At 44.7% G+C, this 19,216-nt stretch overlaps 1 protein-coding gene across 4 annotated transcripts in view; it reads right to left on the bottom strand.

Moving 5' to 3' along the window:
- The window catches only part of LOC119966288 (aromatic-L-amino-acid decarboxylase-like), a 195,394-nt gene that overhangs the window by 25,722 nt on the left and 150,456 nt on the right, over positions 1–19,216 (bottom strand). For all 4 annotated transcript variants that reach the window (XM_038797742.1, XM_038797739.1, XM_038797741.1 and 1 more), the window contains exon 11: positions 10,357–10,376. In XM_038797742.1, coding sequence (XP_038653670.1) covers positions 10,357–10,376 — 20 coding nt within the window. The remainder of the gene's footprint in view (positions 1–10,356; positions 10,377–19,216) is intronic.

Genomic DNA, 19,216 nt, shown 5'->3' with positions numbered 1-19,216 from the left:
TGCGCTCTGTTTCGGACATCACTCTGGACACGTATGCCACCGGCAGCCGGCTGTCGCCTGCACCCTGCTGCAGTAATAGTGCTCCAAGGTCATCCTGGGACACATCAGTCAAAATCTTTGTCTTTTTAGCCGGGTTAAATAAGGTGAGGACTGGTGCTGTCACCAGCGAGATACACTATGCTTGCCACTCATGCTCGTGCTTGGGAGGCCATCGAAACTTTACGTCCTTTTTTAGCGATTCTCACAGCTGGGAAGTTTTGGAGGCCAGGTTGCGAATAAACTTGCCCACAAAGTTGATCATTGCTAGTATGTATAAGACGCTTTTTTTCTCTGTGGGTCCTGGCATCGTTAGAATGGCCTTAATCTTTTCGTCATGCAGCTGCACACCTTTTGCCGAGAGCTTGTCCCCTAAAAAGGTGATGGAACAACCCCAATTTGGCATTTTGTTTTATTGAGCTCAAGACCATTATTTTTTATCCGTTGTCGGACTCTAAGAAGTCTTCCATCATGCTCCTCACATGTGGACCGACCCCCAGATTCTGATATCAATGACATAAACATGGACGCCTGGTAACCCTTCCACTATGTGCTCCATGGCACGATGGGTAATTTCAGATGCCAAACTTTTGCCGAACACCATTCTCAGGAAGCAGTAGCACCTGAAGGGTGTGTTGAACGTACACAGCCTTGTGCTCATTTTGTCCAGCTTGAGCTGCCAGAAGCCTCGTGATGCATCCAACTTGCTGAAACATGGAGCTCCAGCCACCTCGGATGCTATTTCTTCCCTCTTCGGGAGTGTGTAGTGCTCCCTTTTGGCGTGCAAGTTGAGATCCATGGGGTCCATACATATCCTCAGGTCACCATTTCTTTTTTTAACACACATCATGGAGTTAACCCAGTCAGTGGGTTCCTCTATGCGCCTGATGACTGCTAGAGCTGAAATATTCTGTACAACTCAGCCTTCAGTTTGTCCTTCAGCGGAGCAGGCACACGTCTCGGCCCGTGCACGACTGCCTTTGCATTCTCCTTCAACTGGATGCAATATGTAAAAGGCAGAGTGCCAAAGCCTTGAAATACCTCTGGATTGTCCTTCTTGATAGATTCAATGGATAAATATTGGCAGGGTGCCATGCTTTCTGCAATGTACACCTGCTTGACGAACCCAAGCTCTTCACACAAATCCATTCCAATGTGTGATTCGTGCTCTGTCTCCACTATGCACGTTCTGTCCTTGACAGGAACTTTGAGCTCACATCCTCCTAACGTTGTGATCTGATGACCGTTATAGTCCTTCAGGAGTACTGCTCTTGGGACCATTTTCGGCAAGATTTTCAGTCGTTGCTGACAAAGTGATCAGATTGGCCCCCGCTCTTGTGTCGAGCTTACATTTCATTGATGCACCATTAACCATCAGCGGAATTGTCTATCTATCTTGTATAGTCTCTGCATCCGCTTCACTGTGGCTGCAAATTTTGAGAAAAAGCTTTCCGCTTTGGCTCGTCGAACTATTCATGTCCCCCATCGAGATCATGCTCACAGCAGCCACGTCGTCAATATTTCTTATCTACACTCATTGGTTCTGTTTGATCAAATGTTGGATGTAAGGTGCATCGCCTTGCAAAATGATTTGTTCTGCCACACTTGTAACAGACCTTTCCAAGTGCAGCTCATCATTGTGGCAAATGTTTAATGCCAAATTTCTGGCACAAAATGACAGATCCAGTCGGTCGCCCAAAATTGCCACCCATACTGAGACCATGTTTCTATTTTTGTATGTTTCTATGTTTCTATTTTGACTGTGTCACAGTGCGCTCAAAATGGCTACCCGCGCTGAGACAACGTTTCTATTTCGGCTGCATCACAGTGCTAATGGTGCCAGCGTCTTGTTCGAGGTTTGCGCCAACATATTTTAAGCTGAACAAATTGATCTTCTGCGCAGCCAACTCACTTGCATGGCAAATCTTGATAGCATTTTCTAATTTTAGGTCTTCATCCTGTAACAATCTTTCACGGAGTTTATCATTCAATATCCCAAACACTATTTGGTCATGGATCATTTTGGCCGGTACGGTGTTGTGGGCATTACAGAGACATGGCTGCAAGGGGATCAGGGCTGGGATCTAAATATCCAAGGATATGTGTCCTATTGAAAGGACAGGCAGATGGGAAAAGTGGGTGGGGTTGCATTGTTCATAAGGAATGAAGTTAAATCGATAGCAAGGAGCCGATATAGGATCAGAAGACATAGAATCTCTGTGGGCAGTGTTGAGGAATTGCAAAGGTAAAAAGACCCTGATGGGAGTTATGTACAGGCTCTCCAGCAGTAGCCAGGATGTGGGGCAGAAAATAAACCAGGAGATAGAAAAGGCATATAAAAAAAGGATATATTGCAATAACCATGGGGGACTTCAATATGCAGATGGACTGGGAAAATCAGGTTGGTAGTGGATCCCAAGAAATGGAATTTGTGGAATGTTTAAGAGATTTTTTTTGGAGCAGCTTGTGACAGAGCTGACTGGGTACCAGACAATTCTGGATTTGGTGATGTGTAATGAGGCAGACTTGGTTAGAGAACTTAAGGTGAAGGAACCCTTGGGGAGTAGTGACCACAATATGATAGAATTTACCCAGCAGTTTGAGAGGAAGCAGCTGCAATCAGATTTAACAGTATTACAATTAAATAAGGGTAACTACAAAGACATGAGGGAGGAGCTAGCCAGAGGTGATTGGAAAAGAAGTCTAGCAGGGAAGACAATGGAACAGCAATGGCAGGAGTTTTTGGGGGTTATTAGGCAGGCACAACAGAAATTCATCCCAAGGAGGAGGAAACATGCTAAGGGTAGGACTGGGCATCCATGGCTGATGAGGGATGTCAAGGACAGCATAAAGGCTAAAGAAGAAGCATACAAAGTGGCGAGCATTAGTGGGACACCAAAGGATTGGGAAGCCTTTGAAAGCAAGCAGAGGACAATAAAAAAGCAATAAGGGGGGAGAAGATGAAGTATGAGTGCAGGCTAGCGAGTAATATAAATGAAGATAGGAAGAGATTTTTCAATATATAAAAGGTAAGAGAGAGGCAAAAATAGACATTGGACCACTAGAAAATGTGGTTGGGGAAGTAATAATAGGAAACAAAGAAATGGCAGATGAACTCAATAGTTACTTTGCATCAGTCTTCACGGTGGAAGACACCAGTGGGATGCCAGAGCTCCAGGAGAACCGGGGGAAGAGGTGAGTGCAGTAACCAGCACCAAGGATAAGGTTCTGGGGGAAACTGAAAGGTCTGAAGGTGGATAAGTCACCTGGACCGAATGGACTACACCCCAGGGTTCCAAAAGAGATAGCTGAGGAAATTGTGGAGGCATTAATGATGATCTTTCAGGTATCACTGGAAGCAGGAAGGGTCCTAGAGGATTGGAAGGTGGCTAATGTAACACCACTGTTTAAGAAGGGAGGGAGGCAGAAGATGGGAAATTATAGGCCGGTTAGCCTGACTTTGGTCATTGGTAAGATTTTAGAGTATGTTATTAAAGATGAGATCGCGAAGCACTTGGACGAGCATGGTTAAATAGGACTGAGTCAGCACGGCTTTGTCAAAGGGAGGTCATGTCTGGCAAATCTGTTAGAGTTCTTTGAGAGGTAACAAGGAAGTTGGACAATGGAGAACCAGTGGATGTGATTTATTTAGATTTCCAGAAGGCCTTTGACAAGGTGTCACATAGGAGACTGTTAAATAAGTTAAGTCATGGTGTTCAGGGTACAATCCTGGCATGGATAGAGGATTGACTGACTGCCAGATGGCAGAGAGTGGGGATAAAGGGGTCTTTTTCACGATGGCACCTGTGACTATTGGTGTGCCTCAGGAGTCTGTGCTGGGACCACAACTTTTTACAATATACATTAATGAGCTGGAAGAAGGTACTGAAGAAACTGTTGCGAAGTTTGCAGATGATACAAAGATCTGTGGAGGGACAAGTAGTGTTGAGGAAGAAAGGGGGCTGCAGAAGGACTTGGACAAGCTAGGAGAGTGGGCAATGAAGTGGCAAATAAAATACAATGTGGAAAAGTGTGAGGTTATGCACTTTCGGCACAGACTATTTTCTAAATGGGGATATGCCTCAGAAAGCAGAAGGGACTTGGGAGTCCTTGTTCACAGTTCTCTTAAGGTTAATGTGCAAGTTCAGTCGACAGTTAAGAAGGCATATGTTCGCATTCATGTCAAGAGGGCTAGAATACAAGATCAGTGATGTACGTCTGAGGCTGTATAAGGCTCTGGTCAGACCCCATTTGGAGTATTGTAAGCAGTTTTGGGCCCCGTATCGAAGGAAGGATGTGCTGGCCTTGGAAAGGGTCCAGAGGAAGTTCACAAGAATGATCCCTGGATTGAGGAACCTGTTGTATGAGGAATGTTTGAGGACTCTGGGCCTGTAGTCGTTGGAGTTTAGAAGGATGAGAGGGGACCTTATTGAAACTTACAAGATACTGCGAGGCCTGGATAGAGTGGACGTGGAGAGGATGTTTCCACTTGTCGGAAAAACTAGAAGCAGAGGTCACCATCTCAGACTAAAGGGATGATCCTTTAAAACAGAGATAACGAGGGATTTCTTCAGCCAGAGGGTGGTGAATCTGTGGAATTCTTGGCAGCAGAAGGCTGTGGAGGCCAATTCACTGTCTTTAAGACAGAAGTAGATAGTTTCTTGATTAATAAGGGGATCAGGGGTTATGGGGAGAAGGCAGGAGAATGGGGATGAGAAAATATCAGCCATGATTGAATGGCAGAGAAGACTTGATGGGCCAAGTTGCTTAATCCTGATTCTATGTCTCATCATAGAATTTACAGTGCAGAAGGAGGCCGTTCGGCCCATTGAGTCTGCACCGGCCCTTGGAAAGAGCACCCCACTCAAGCCCACATCTGCTCCACCCCATCCCCTTAACCTAGTAACCCCAATTCACCTTTTTGGACACAAAGGACAATTTAGCATGGCCAATCCACCTCACCCGCACATCTTTGGACAGTGGGAGGAAACCGGAGCAGCCGGAGTAAACCCACGCAGACACGGGGAGAACATGCAGACTCCGCACAGACAGTGACCCAGCCAGGAGTCGAATCTGGGACCCTGGAACCGTGAAGCAACTGTGCTAACCACTATGCTACTGTGCTGCCCCAACGCGTCTTATCATTGATGACTTTAGATTACTGAAATTGTAGGACTGGGCCTTCAGCCTCAAGTCGGTTACAAAGCTATCAAAAGATTTGCCCGCCTTTTGGGTACACGTACAAAATATGTAACATTCAGATTTTGTTTTTCAGAGAGAAATGCCAACCTCATCGTAGCTTTTCTCCTTGTTGTCAAAAATGAAGGTATTGTATATTTTTACTGCTAGAGAACCTGTTACCATGAGCAGCAATGCAATATGCCTCCCATTAGTCTGTACCTGCAGGCCAAGGGCTGAAACATTGAGTGTAAATTGTTGCTTGAAAATTGTTACCCGAGTATTGAAGCTATTGGAGTGCCTTCAAAACTTCAAACTCTAACTTCACTGGCATTTGTTGCATTGAATTGCAGATATCCGTAATTCACCAGGTCGACGGAATAATCCTCTCTGTATTTTGCCTTTCTTTTTTGTTGTTATGTTTAAATGTTCTGCACTCCTGGTACCATGTTGTGTTCTGTGATATGGCCGTTACAATGATGTACACAGACCATCTAGTTGTTTAACTTGAAAGATGATTTATTAACAAATACGTGGAAAGATAACTGACAGTTTACTACACAGACAATGGCTACTAAATGAATTCAGTGAATTCTCCTGCAACTACTCTATCTGCTACTATCCTCTTATGTGTCCTACTATCAACTGCTTGGTGTCTCCAGTCATGCGATGGATGTCTGACACCACCTGCTGGCCGGAGGTCACACAATAGCTTTGTGCACTGATATGCAACTATAAATATTTCTACAACTATATACATTTATGTGTACACGCATATCACCACAGTGTCCTTCAAGCCGGAACCTCTGCCCCATCTCTTCAGTCCTGTAGACGGCAGCTGTTCTTGGTGTTACTGCTTCCCCAATTGTTGCTGCTGATGCTGCTACTACTGCTGGTGTGGCCGATCCTGTTGCTGTTTCTTGGAGGTCCAGCCTACTGCTGTGCGAGTGATACTTGTGCTGCAGTGATGGCTAACAGCAAGTAAGTTGAGATGCAGGTGGAAATTATCAAAGGCCCTTGTAATTAAATCCAAAATGCTGTAATAGTCACTGAAAATAGTGAACCCAGGCTGACAGAAGTAATCTGAGAACAATATGCCTTTCACTGCAGCCAACCGTAAGGGAAGTGATTTAATTCCCAGCACATCAAGTTCATTAAACAATTATTCCCCTGCACCACTCCTGCCTCTTGCAGCTTGCTAAGATGTACAAAGTTCTAGAAACCAGTGCACTGACTGCTAAGTGAGACTAATGACCCGTTTTAATATTTTGATTTGTTTCCTGACTATTGAAAGGGGGCACTCCACTCACCTCCAAATCCGCCTGGGTTAACTCGGAGGTGGTTGGGATGATGACTGGTTCCTGACCCAGCGTCGCATTACAGGTGTTTCATCCCGTGCCTGCCTCCCTGTCCATTAAAATCCTACCCTGTGATGTGGACTTCAAAATAACAAGTAGTAATTGTCTGGTGGGGACAAATGTAACTGGTGTTTGACAATACTGAGCGATTGCTGCAGAGAATGTCTGTTCAAGTCATGACAGGCCAATAATGCTACAGGACGCTGCATATAGCAAGGCAATTCAGGACTGGCTCCTTTCCAATCTTTCTCTGCGATTTTTAAGTTTCATATGATAAACAACACATAATAAACGAGTGAAAACAGTTTATATCGCAAGTGGTCATTTCTGATGTAGTGGACACTGAGAAGGAACTTATAATTTGTGAAACTGGAATCAAGATGGGTTAACAAAGTAAAAATAATAATTCCTCCAAAAGTATACCAGTAACGTCACTGGACTAGTAATCCAGAGACGCAGGCTGATGTTTTGGAGACATGGATTCAAATCTCAACGTGGCAGCTGATAGAATTCCATTAATAAATCTGGAATTGAAAAGCGAAGGAAACTGTCATAAATTGTTGTAAAGAACCCACTTCATTCATTAATGCCCCTTGGAGAGGGAAATCTGCTGTCCTTACCTATGTATGATTCCAGACGCACAATAATGAGGTTGATTCTTAACTGACCTCTGTAATGGCTTAGCAAGCCTTTCACTTGTGGCAATTAGGAATGGGCAATCAATGCTGGTTTTGCCAGTGAAGTCCACATCCCATGAAAGAATTAAAAGAAAAGCCTACCTCTCAGCTAAAATGCTTTTAAAGAAAGTAACCTCTCTGAAGTGCTACTTTTACTCTGAGGCAGTGATTCATAGCTTTGCCTGCCTCGACAGGTGGTGGGAACCTCTCCATTATTTTTCTCCAGTGATTATTCCTGACTGACAATCTTGATTTAACAGCTGAGAGCTATTTGACTCACAAAGCTGAGCATGATCTTATCCTCAAAACACAAATTTATCAGAAATCATCAGGAAGCAGGAATTTTAACTGTTCCCCTCCCTACCTTGAGGACACCATGTTCAATATATAGTGTTTCTGTGTGGATTCTAAAGTAACACTCTACAGTGGCCCTTTGTAATTATAATCTTAGCAATCATAGAACCATAAAATAGAACAGCAGCACGGTAGCACAAGTGGATAGCACTGTGGCTTCACAGCGCCAGGGTCCCAGGTTCGATTCCCGGCTGGGTCACTGTCTGTGCGGAGTCTGCACGTTCTCCCCGTGTCTGTGTGAGTTTCCTCCGGGTGCTCCGGTTTCCTCCCACAGTACAAAGACGTGCAGGTTAGTTGGATTGGCCATGGTAAATTGCCCTTAGTAACCAAAAAGGTTAAGAGGGGTTATTGGGTTACGGGGATAGGGTGGAAGCGAGGGCTCAAGTGGGTCGGTGCAGACTCGATGGGCCAAATGGCCTCCTTCTGCACTGTATGTTCTAAAAAAAACCCAAAGATTTCCACAGTGCAATTCTGCACTGACTCTCTGAAAGAGCACCCTACCTAGGCCCACTCCCGCACACTAACCCCGTAACCCCATCTCACCTGCACATCTTTGGACACTTCGGGGCAATTTAGCATGGCCAATCCATCTACCCTGTACATCCTTGGACTGTGGGAGGAAATTGGAGCACTTGGAGGAAACCCACGCAACCTGGGAGAACAGGCAAACTTCACAAAGATTAAGGCTGTGATTGAACCTGGGTCCCTGGTGCTGTGAGGCAGCAGTGCTAACCACTCAGAGATTGTGTAACTGGGAGGCTGGCGGCGCTGGGCTGTTGTAGGGAGAAATAGGGAGAGCTGTAGGAAAAGAGGGAGAATGAGGGAAATGGAGAGAGAGAGCCTCCTGGGATCTTGCTATGCATGCAACACACTGTCATTGCAACAGTGACCAAAGGAATAGTTCAAGGCCAGTAATGTACTGTCGAATTTTTGAATTAAAAGTTCCTAAATCTGTACACTGGAGAGAGAGAGAGAGAGAGAGACAAAGAGAGGGTGGAGGGAGAGAGAGAGAGACAAAGAGAGGGTGGAGGGAGAGAGAGCCACTGTTTTTAAATCCATCCTCCACTTGTGAAGTTGGTGGGAGAGGGACGTGATTTGAAAGTTGTTTCAGGTGAAGTTTTATTCCTGGATGACCTTAGTGACTACAATTCGGTGTCTTTCACTATTGCAATGGAGAGAGCTAGGGCGATACGGCAGGGCAAGGTTTATAATTGGGGGAGGGGTAATTATGATGCGATTAGGCAAGAATTAGGGAGCATAAGATGGGAACAGAAACTGTTAGGGAAAGGCACAAATGAAAAGTGGAGCTTGTTCAAGTAACAAATATTGTGTGTCCTTGATAGGTATGTCCCTGTCAGGCAGGGACGAAATGGCCGTGTGAGGGAACCATGGTTCACAAAAGAGGTTGAATGTCTTGTCAAGAGGAACAAGATAGCTTGATCTTGGTTTCGGACAATGCTCAGCACAACATCGAGGGCCGAAGGGCCTGTTCTGTGCTGTACTGTTTAATGCACTATGCCACCGTGCTGCACCATATTCCCATGAGAAATTTTCCAGTGTGAATAATCACTTAAAAACAGAGGGCTATATTTTTCTTTCTTTGCTCATTTTAGTGAGAAATTATACGGGAGTATAAAACAGTACTTTCTACTTTATACTCTGGCCTTTATTTTTACAAAAATTAACAAACAAAAATATATATGTATGAATTCAATTCACCTATCTCACATTCCAAATGGGAAGACATGCTCAAGGAAAGCAGGCAGCTGAGAATTAACAGTACAGTGTTGACATCTCATATCTAACCTCTTTTTGTTTCAGTGTAGCTACATGCTGAAAAAGGATGATTGTAAATTTACCCTCTAACTTGAAGTTTTATATAAAGTCATACATTCAGATACCCCATTTTATCTATCAAAAAGGTGTTCTTAAATGAGGAACCTCCAGAACAATCATTTATGTTATTTATTCATAAATTTGAAAACTGATTTCAAATATTGAGAAATGCCAATTTGTGAAATGGGTCTGATCAGCCTGATATTTTTGTTGAAATCATCATTAAAATGAAACAAGAACATCCAATATCTACAGTTACGCTTGGCGACATAAAAACCCATAGAACTCACTATAGATTCAAAATGGTTGCTGGTTTATCTGGACTGTTATTTTAACTAGAGACAATATGTAGTAGTAAGCTATATTAAATCAATTAGCTCCCCAACATCTCATGCAGTAAAGGCTTCATACAATTAAGTCTTCTTGATCTCAGATTTAATCTCTTTCCATGCGATGTTAACTGCTTTCTGCCAGGTGGCAGTAGAGGAGCTGCAATTGGCTTCAGCATCTCGAGAAAGGGAAAATCAGCCCCAAAGTTTCTGCTCAGGGCATTATTCAGTAACATTTGCTGGATGTGTTTGTAGACACTGGGGAGGATTGGGTTTGATAGCGAAGGTCCAAGTTGTTGAACATTCTGAAAGTATTCTCCATTTAGGCTCACACAGAAATAAGTAGTAGGAAGGTCGCACATAGTGAATATCCTAACAGAGGTTATTAACCTCAGGAGAGGAAATATCTCCAAGAGAACCAAAATTTAGTTCAATAAATATATATTTAGACAAACTACAAAGCTGGATGCACTGATAAATAATTAGCTGAATGCTGAGTGCTAAATCTGACTAGAGCTGGAAAAATATACCATACTTTTGAGACTATTTTATATTACGTAGTTTTAGAAATGCTTGATGGGCACTCACCCGATAATCAGTGATGAGTCCTGGAAATATAGAGCAAAAAGAGAGCTGTTAGTGTAAAATGTCACTAATTTTTAAAAATATAACTGCAAATGATTGAACACAAAGGTACCCAATATCAATGGTTCTAATAGAATATACGGAATAATATGCACAACAAGATTTTATGGCCTTTGACCCAGAGACAGTAACAATAAGAAAAAATTATAATTACTTTAAAATGTTTTACAACACAAGTCCAACTGGCTAGCTTTCGGAGCACGGCTCCTTCCTCAGGTGAATGAAGAGGTGGGTTCCAGAAACATATATATAGACAAAGTCAAAGATGCAAGACGACACTTTGAATGCCAGTTTTTCCAGGTAATTAAGTCTAAAGGTCCAGACGGAGCAACTGGAGAGAGGGATAATCACAGGTTAAAGAGCTGTGAACTGTCTCAAGCCAGGACAGTTGGTAGGATTTCACAAGCCCAGGTCAGATGGTGGGGGGTGAATGTAATGCGACATGAATCCAAGGTCCCATTTGAGGCCGTACTCATGTGTGTGCGGAACCTGGCTATATGTTTCTGTTCAGCGATTCTGTGTTGTCGCGCATTCTGAAGGCCGCTTTGGAGAACACTTACCTGAAGATCATTGGCTGAATGCCCTTGACTGCTGAAGTGTTCCCCGACTGGAAGGGAACATGCCTGCCTGGCGATTGTCTGTTCATGCGTTGTCGCAGCGTCTGCATGGTCTCGCAAATGTACCACAAACCTGTTGGACTTTAACCTAGTGTTGTAAAATTTCTTACTGTGCTCACCCCAGTCCAATGCCAGCATCTCCACATCATTTAAAATGTTTGGGGAATCTGTAACTGTTTTTTAAAAATGTTTGAAAAATACTTCATTTTTGTATCAATTATAAAAGGATCAGTTATAAGTTTAGGTTAATAAAAAATACGGCTCCATGTTACCTGGTGATTCTTTTTTAAAATAAATTTAGATTACCCAATTATTTTTTCCAATTAAGGGGCAATTTAGCGTGGCCAATCCACCTACTCTGCACATTTTTGGATTGTGGGGGCGAAACCCACGCAGAGAAGGGGAGAATGTGCAAACTCCACACGGACAGTGACCCAGAGCCGGGATCGAACCTGGGACCTCAGCGCCGTGAGGCGATTGTGCTAACCACTAGGCCACCGTGCTGCTCGTTACCTGGTGATTCTTGACTTGGAAGTTGAAAAACAGCAGGAACAAAATTAAAATACAACAGCTGTGGGGCAGACAGAAAGAATTCCGACTTAGAACTGGTGCCATGTGGCAAAATGGATAGCCTTTAAGATCTGTGAGATTTACCTTTGCTGTTCCTGCTATACCATGTGGAATATATACTTTGTACTTACCTTGGTTTGTCTGTTAATTTATGGTTAAATTATGTTGGCTATGAATTTTTTCTAAAATCGAAGAAAATGAAATTTTGTTCGGTAATTTCTTTGATTGAGAGTTGATTGACAATTTTGATTCTTTTGGGTATATGGATCCTCACAGGGGTCATAAGAAAGATAAAGGGCGGGATTCTCCCGCAACTGGCCAGATGGCCCGACGCCGGCGCCAAGAGCAGTGCGAACCACTCCGGCGCCAGCCTAACTTTGCACTTATGGGGGCTAGGCCGGCGCCCCAGGGGCTGGCGCTGCGCCAACTGATGCCGAAGGGACGGCGCGAGTTGCTACATGCGCAGAACCGCCGGTGTGGTTCCGTGCATGTGCAGACCAGTCGGTGTGTTTCCTGCACATGCACAGGGCGGTTCTTCCCCGCGCTGGCCATGGCAGAGCCTTACAGAGGCCGGCACGGAAGGAAAAAGTGCCTCCACGGCACAGACCTGCCCGCAGATAGGTGAATCCCGATTGCGGTCCAGGCCATCGTGGGGGCTCCTCCCAGGGCCGGACCCCTCACGCCACCCCCCCCCCCCCCCTCCCGAGGACTTACCTAGCCGGCGTAGAAGCCAGGTTCCGCTGTGATGGACCATGTCCATTTCAGGCCGGTGGGACTTGCCAGGAAACGACGGCCGCTTGGCCAATCGGGGCCCAGAGAATTGACGGCGCGGCGTAAACCCTGTTCCTGCCTGAAAACCGGCGCTGGAGAATACGGCAGCTGGCGTCGGAGCGGCGGGGCGGGATACGCGCCATCCACCGGGGATTCTCCGACCTGGTGGAGGTCGGAGAATCCCGCCCAGATACTTTCCTTAGTTTTTAAACTGAATTTGTAAAAATATTTATATGCAGTACTTTAAATGGCGTTGAAGCTGACTTTGAAAATTCAATTATAGTATGATTGCTGCTACCAGGAGTCACCTTCACTATGTGGTCGTTAATGAATCCTATCTAATTGCATGATATCGGGTCTAGTTTAGCCTGCTCTCTCGTTGGCACTTGAATGTGATGTTCTCAGAAATGACCCCAAAATCATTCTATGAATTCTTCATCTAGGCTACCTTCTCCCATCTAAGTTTCCCAATCTATATGCAGAGTAAAATCAACCATGATTTTCAGCGTAATTTCAGACAAGTGCCTGTCATTTCCCCCCTCATATCATATCTTACTGTCTGGTTAATATGAAGGGGCCTGTACACCATTCTTACAAATGACTTCTTGCCGTTAACATTTGTTGTCTCCACCTAAGCCGTTTCAACATCATGGTTTCCTGAACTTAGGTCAGCCCTCTCCAATGTGGTCAAACCATCATTAATTAACAGATCCACTCTTCCTAGCTTTTTCTAGCTTCCTGTCTGCGGTGGGTCGGTTCCATGGATCACATGACCAGATCGAGGAAAATTTCGCAGGTGCGTCCGAACCCCGTCCAAAAGAGAATTTGCACGGGCCTGGGAACAGGAGCCCGGCAAATGTGGACCAGGTTAGGACCTGCTGTATAATGTTCCGTACCTGTTACTTACTGTGCCTTTGCCTTTCATCAATAGACCCCCTTGTTAAATACTGGAAGCCTCCAGTGAATGCCTCGAGCCACCAAACTGTCCTTCATAACTCCTATGTACCCTTCAATATTCAGGTCCCATTTTATGCCATCCTATAGCCAAGTCCCTGTAATGGCTATCAGGTCGCACTTATTTATTTATTTGTGCTCTCAGCTCACCAGTTTTGTAATATCGAGCCTCATCTGCTGATTTGTTCTCCCACTGCTCTCTGTCTTTTCCTGTCACCGTCTAGTTATCATTTCCCACATTAATACCTTTCTCTCTTATCTTTTCTCTATTTGATTTACCACATCTTCCCAAATTTAATCTTTTGCCCGCATTATTTAGTTTAAAATCTTCTCGACTTTTCTAGTTATGTGGCTCGCCAGAACACTAGCCCGAGCATGGTTTAGGGGTGTAGCTTGTCCCAAAGGTATAGCCGCCACTTTCCCCAGGACTGGTGCCAATTTCCCCCGAACAGGAACTCACTACTCCCGCACCAGTCTTTGTGCCACAGATTCATCTCTCCAATTTAATATCCCAAAGTCAATTTGCATATGGCTCAGGTAAGAAATTTGTGGTCCTGCTTTTTAAGTTAGTATATAGCTCACACTCTTTATTCAGAACCTATTTCCTAGTTCTATCTATGTCATTGGTGAACCACAGAAACAGGGTCCTCTCCTTCCCACTGCAAGTTATTTTCCAGTCCTGAGCAGATGTCCCAAACCCTGGCACTGGGCAGGCACAACACAGCCGTCTGGACTCTCGCTCTTTTCTGCAGAGAACAATGTTACTCCCCCTCACTATACTGTCCCTATTAGTGCTACATTCCTTTTTGCATCCTCCACTTGAATGTCTTCCTGTACCAGGGTGCCGTGGTCAGTTTGTTCCAAAGGAGAAAATCAGCAGGAGATTATGTCTTGGAAAGGAAGAAATAACTTGTGTTGACAGTTCTTTCCTCAGCTCAGGATTTTCTAAAACACTTCACTGCCAATGAATTACTCATTCAAAAGTAGTCATTGTTGTTTAGGCAAACATAACAGCCACTTCCTGAATGGCAAGATCCCCAAAACAATTTTGAGGTGATGATCCATTAAACTGTTATTTCTTGGTGTTGGTTGATGGATGATGACAAGGATGCCAGAATACGCAGACATGTATTCACCTTTGCATCTCATTAAAGAGAGCATGAACTTCTTATTTCACTGAACAATCAACCTAGATTATTTACTCACGTTCTGCAGTGGGGATTGGTGATATAACTTTCTAACATGTCGGCATAAGTGCATCACTGAGACAGCATAAATACTCCAGGTTGTTCAGCTACTTTGAGCTCAATGAAGGACTGTGCATGCAGAGTTTCTGAATTACCATGATCAAGAAGTGAGGGAATGATTAGCGGGGGGGTTAGAGAACACATTCAAATCAGCTATGATTTTACTGAATTACACAGCAGGCTTGAGGGGCCCAATGATTTCCTCCTGCTTCTAATTCTTGTGTTCTTCTGTGACAAATCTACTTGGCCACTGAATCTTTCCAGATAGCAACAGGAGACATCAGCTAAATTGCAGTTCACACTGTAAAAGTAATTGATTTCTTCTATTGCTAAACAGTAATATAACAATCGAGCCAGATTGAGGCACTCCAAAGTTGCTGTTTATATTTACAAAATCTTGAAGGATTTCTTGTCTCTTGGCTGTTTCTGCAACTGTAATGAACTCCAATTGGCTTTATTGGTTGGCCAATTGGATTATGAGCTCCCTCAAAGATAGCTCATTGAGGGGGCCCATATAATCACCTGTGTAGGCTTTGTGAGCCAGTCTTAAGTTGACTGGACTGCTAGCAGCACTGTTTGTAGCTGCTCCTGTAATATCGTTATTGTAAATAAATATTGGTGTGGTGACGGAACTCCTGCCTCCCGTGGATTACTACATGCAACAAAAGGCATTTTCACATGAACAATTCTTTAACCTGACTCACAGCCCCGTACCAAGAGGACAAATGAACTGAAGTTAATTCAACCTTAAGTTTGGCTCTTACCTTTTGACCTTCTGATTTGGGTGTCCCTACCAGACGTTATGCTCATCATCTCTAATCCTATCTCTTCCACAGTCATGGCACTCATCTCCAGTCCCTTAAGTTCAAGGGATGCAGACTTGAACTGATATAGCAGCCAACTGGTTTAGCCTTTGTCGTGTTATTCACTCTGGGGTAACACGACTGCAACACGATGCAGATAAACTATAAAGCATACACCAAACATAGACGTTGGTTCAATACGATTTATTGAACTTCTATAACAATGCACACAGCTGCCTGAGGGTTGACTCTCTACTACTCTAAGTATACTAACTCTAACTATCTAGACCAGGCTAGCTGTGATCCACGTGGAGAAGGTGCTAACTGATATGTACACCCTGACTGTCACTACAGTTGTCACCAGTGGAAAGAGGTGGAGTGCTGATGCCTCGTGTGTTTTATAGTTGGAAGCCCCCCTTTCGTGTTCTGTCTGGTGATTGGCTGTGTTCTGTCCTGTATGTTGATTGGCTCACCTGAGTGTCTGTCACTGCCTGCTTTTACCTCATGATGTGTATGGGTGCATATTATGACAGCCTTCACTGCCAGATATGGCTAGACCACAAAAAACATGCTCTGTAAAAAACGGCTTCCTATTCCAGCCTCAAATGAAAAACTAATCTCTGATTTATTTTCGCTACTGCAAACGGTGGTCTTAAGTCCTTCTCCCCAGTCTTCTCCATCTTCATGTCCAACAACACATGTGAGGAGCTCATAGATTTCTTTGTCATGAATATTGAGGACATCTGATCAGCTGACTCTGCCACTTACCTCCTTTTCCCAAGCTCATGGCCAAGCTTCCTCTCAGGAACTCCCTGTCCTGACCTTGTAACTTCCTCTCCAATCTTCCCTCATTCCAAACTCAACTTATCCATGCAATTCACCTCCTGCTCCGTTGACCCTATTCCCACTGAACTACTAACCACCCAATTTCCATTTCTGATTTCCACATTACCTGCTACTGTTAATAATTTGCGTTTCTTGGATATTGTTGCCCTCTTCTTCAAATCTACCGCCATTACCCTGCTCTTCAAAAAAATTAACCCTTGACCTTTTTATCCTTGCAAACTGCCTCCCCATCTCCAACTTTGCTCTCTTCTCTAAAGACCTTAGATATATTGTCACATCCCAAAGTCATAGACATAGAACAGTACAGCACAGAACAGGCCCTCCGGCCCTCGATGTTGTGCCGAGCAATGATCACCCTACCTAAACCCACGTAACCCATATACCCGTAACCCAACAATCCCCCCATTAACCTTACACTACGGGCAATTTAGCATGGCCAATCCACCTAACCCGCACATCTTTGGACTGTGGGAGGAAACCGGAGCACCCGGAGGAAACCCACGCACACACGGGGAGGACGTGCAGACTCCACACAGACATGACGCCTTTCCTGGAAATCAATGAGTAGAATGTAATGGTTGGTGGCATTTCCCACTCATCACCTGAAGGGCAGCAGGGAAGTCATTTAATGCTGTGAGAGCGGCTGGCCATTCTGTTTGATTGGTACCACTGGGAGTGGGGGTCATGGCTGGCACTACTACAGTCCCAGCAAAGAAAAGCTAGGATCCGGGTGGAACCAGTGTATGGGTGAGGGGGATTTTTCAGAGAGGATAGGGTAGGTGGCAATTGGGTAGGGTGGGTGAGAAGGATGGGAGTCGAGTGAATGGGCAGGGGCGGAAGGAACACAGGAATCAGTCCATGGGTTGTTCATCTGATCATGAAAGGGGGTCCATGATGGGTGACATCCCTCACTCTCTCGCTTGAGGGCCAAGTAGGGCAAAGTGCCAGGCAAAGTGACCTCCTTTACCCTGTGAAAAATTGAGGCTGGTTGGGAAGCAGCACTTAATTGGCCAAGTAAGTATGAGTAAATGAGGGAGTGTGAACTTCCCTAGGCCTCACCTGTCCCAGTAAAATTGCAGACAGGTCAAGGACAAGCAGGATAGTGGCAGGAAAGTCACCTGTGTAATTTTATAGGCCTCCCTGCCTGCAAAGTGGCCTGTGGGGCCTGTAAAATTTTGATCCATACTTGAATCCCTGCAAACAGGTTTCCACTATTTCCATACTGCTCTTACCAAATTCACAAATGGCATTCTATGTCAATGTGACAAAGGTCAACTCTCCCTCTTCATCCTTCTCGAACTGTCTGTAGTGTGTGACACAGTTGATCATTTAATCCTTCTTCAACGCCTCTCCACCCTCCAGCTGGGTGGGACTGCAGTCGCATTATTCCATGTTTATCAATCTAATCGTAGCCAAAGGATATCTCCTCAGTCACCTCTTATTTCTCAATTACACCCTGCCCTGTGAATTGTCTCATGCCGGAACAGTTGGTAGGAGTTCGCAAGCCCAGGCCAGGTGGTGGAGGGTAAATGTAATGAGATATGAATCCAAGGTCCCGGTTGAAGTCGTACTCTACTCGGCGATTCTGCATTGTCGCGCGTCCTGAAGGCCGCCTTAGAGAACGCTTACCCGGAGATCAGACGCTGAATGCCTTTGACTGCTGAAGTGTTCCTCGACTGGAAGGGAACATTCCTGCCTGGTGATTGTCGTGCGATGTTCGTTCATTCATTGTCGCAGCGTCTGCATGCTCGATAAGTTGATCGATGAGTCGACCGCCATATCCCATTCTTACGAGGGCATCTTTCAGCATCTGTAGATGTTTGTCATATTCCTCCTTGCCTGAGCAGATCCTGTGTACATGGAGGGCTTGTGCAAAGGGGATGGCTTCTTTAATGTGAAGCCATCCCATATGAAAGACGGGATATGGCATTCGATTCATTGATCGACAGTTCCAACACGCCAAAGCAAAAAACCGCATCGACCTCCTCAGATGACAAACACTGGACTCAACCGACAGAGTACCCTTCGTCGTCCAGTACTTCCCTGGAGCGGAGAAATCACAACATATTCTTCACAGCCTTCAACATGTCTTGGATGAAGACGAAGATCTTGCCAAGGCTATGCCCATATCCCCACTACTTGCCTTCAAACAACTGCGCAACCTCACACAGACCATTGTTTGCAGCAAATTACCCAGCCTTCAGGAGAGCAGCGACCACGACACCACACAACCCTGCCATGGCAACCTTGCAAGACATGCCAGATCATCGACATGGATACCACCATTACACGTGAGAACACTACCCAGCAGGTAGTGCAACTCGGCCAATGGTGTCTACCTTATATGCTGCAGGAAAGGATGTCCCGAAGCGTGGTACATTGACGAGACCATGAAGTCGCTGCGTCAATGGATGAACGGACATTGCACAACAATTGCCAGGCAGTAATGTTCCCTTCCAGTCGGGGAACACTTCAGCAGTCAAGGGCATTCAGACTCTGATCTTCGGTTAAGTGTTCTCCAAAGACTCGCAATCAAAGTATCATCTTGCATCATTGACTTTGTCTATATATGTGGTTATGGAACCCACCTCTTCACTCAACTGATGAAGGAGCTGCACTCCGAAAGCTAGTGATTCAAAACAAACCTGTTGGACTTTAACCTGATGTTGTAAGACTTCTCACTGTGTTCCCAGCCCAATCCAACACTGGCATCTCCACATCAGAAATATAAATGATTGTTGCACCTGTTGCTATTGGTGATGCCAAAACCAACAAAAATAATTCTTAATGACCCTGTGCTTTCTCAAAAAATTGCAGTAATGGACAAGATAGTTAAGCAAATCTAGTAAAATAAATTATCAACATTACACCCTGAAACCTGATGGTGTGCACAGCTCCTATGAATTAGAAACGTTAATGATGTGAGATATATTCAGACTAAGGTTAAAGATTTTCTCCATTAACTCCACAATTCAAAAAAAATGGGTGGGATTCT

The sequence above is a fragment of the Scyliorhinus canicula genome, chromosome 5 (genome assembly GCF_902713615.1).
Source record: "Scyliorhinus canicula chromosome 5, sScyCan1.1, whole genome shotgun sequence".
Taxonomy (NCBI): Eukaryota; Metazoa; Chordata; class Chondrichthyes; order Carcharhiniformes; family Scyliorhinidae; genus Scyliorhinus; species Scyliorhinus canicula.
The sequence above is the reverse complement of the archived record's forward strand: the minus strand, read 5'-3'. Positions and strand labels throughout refer to the sequence as shown.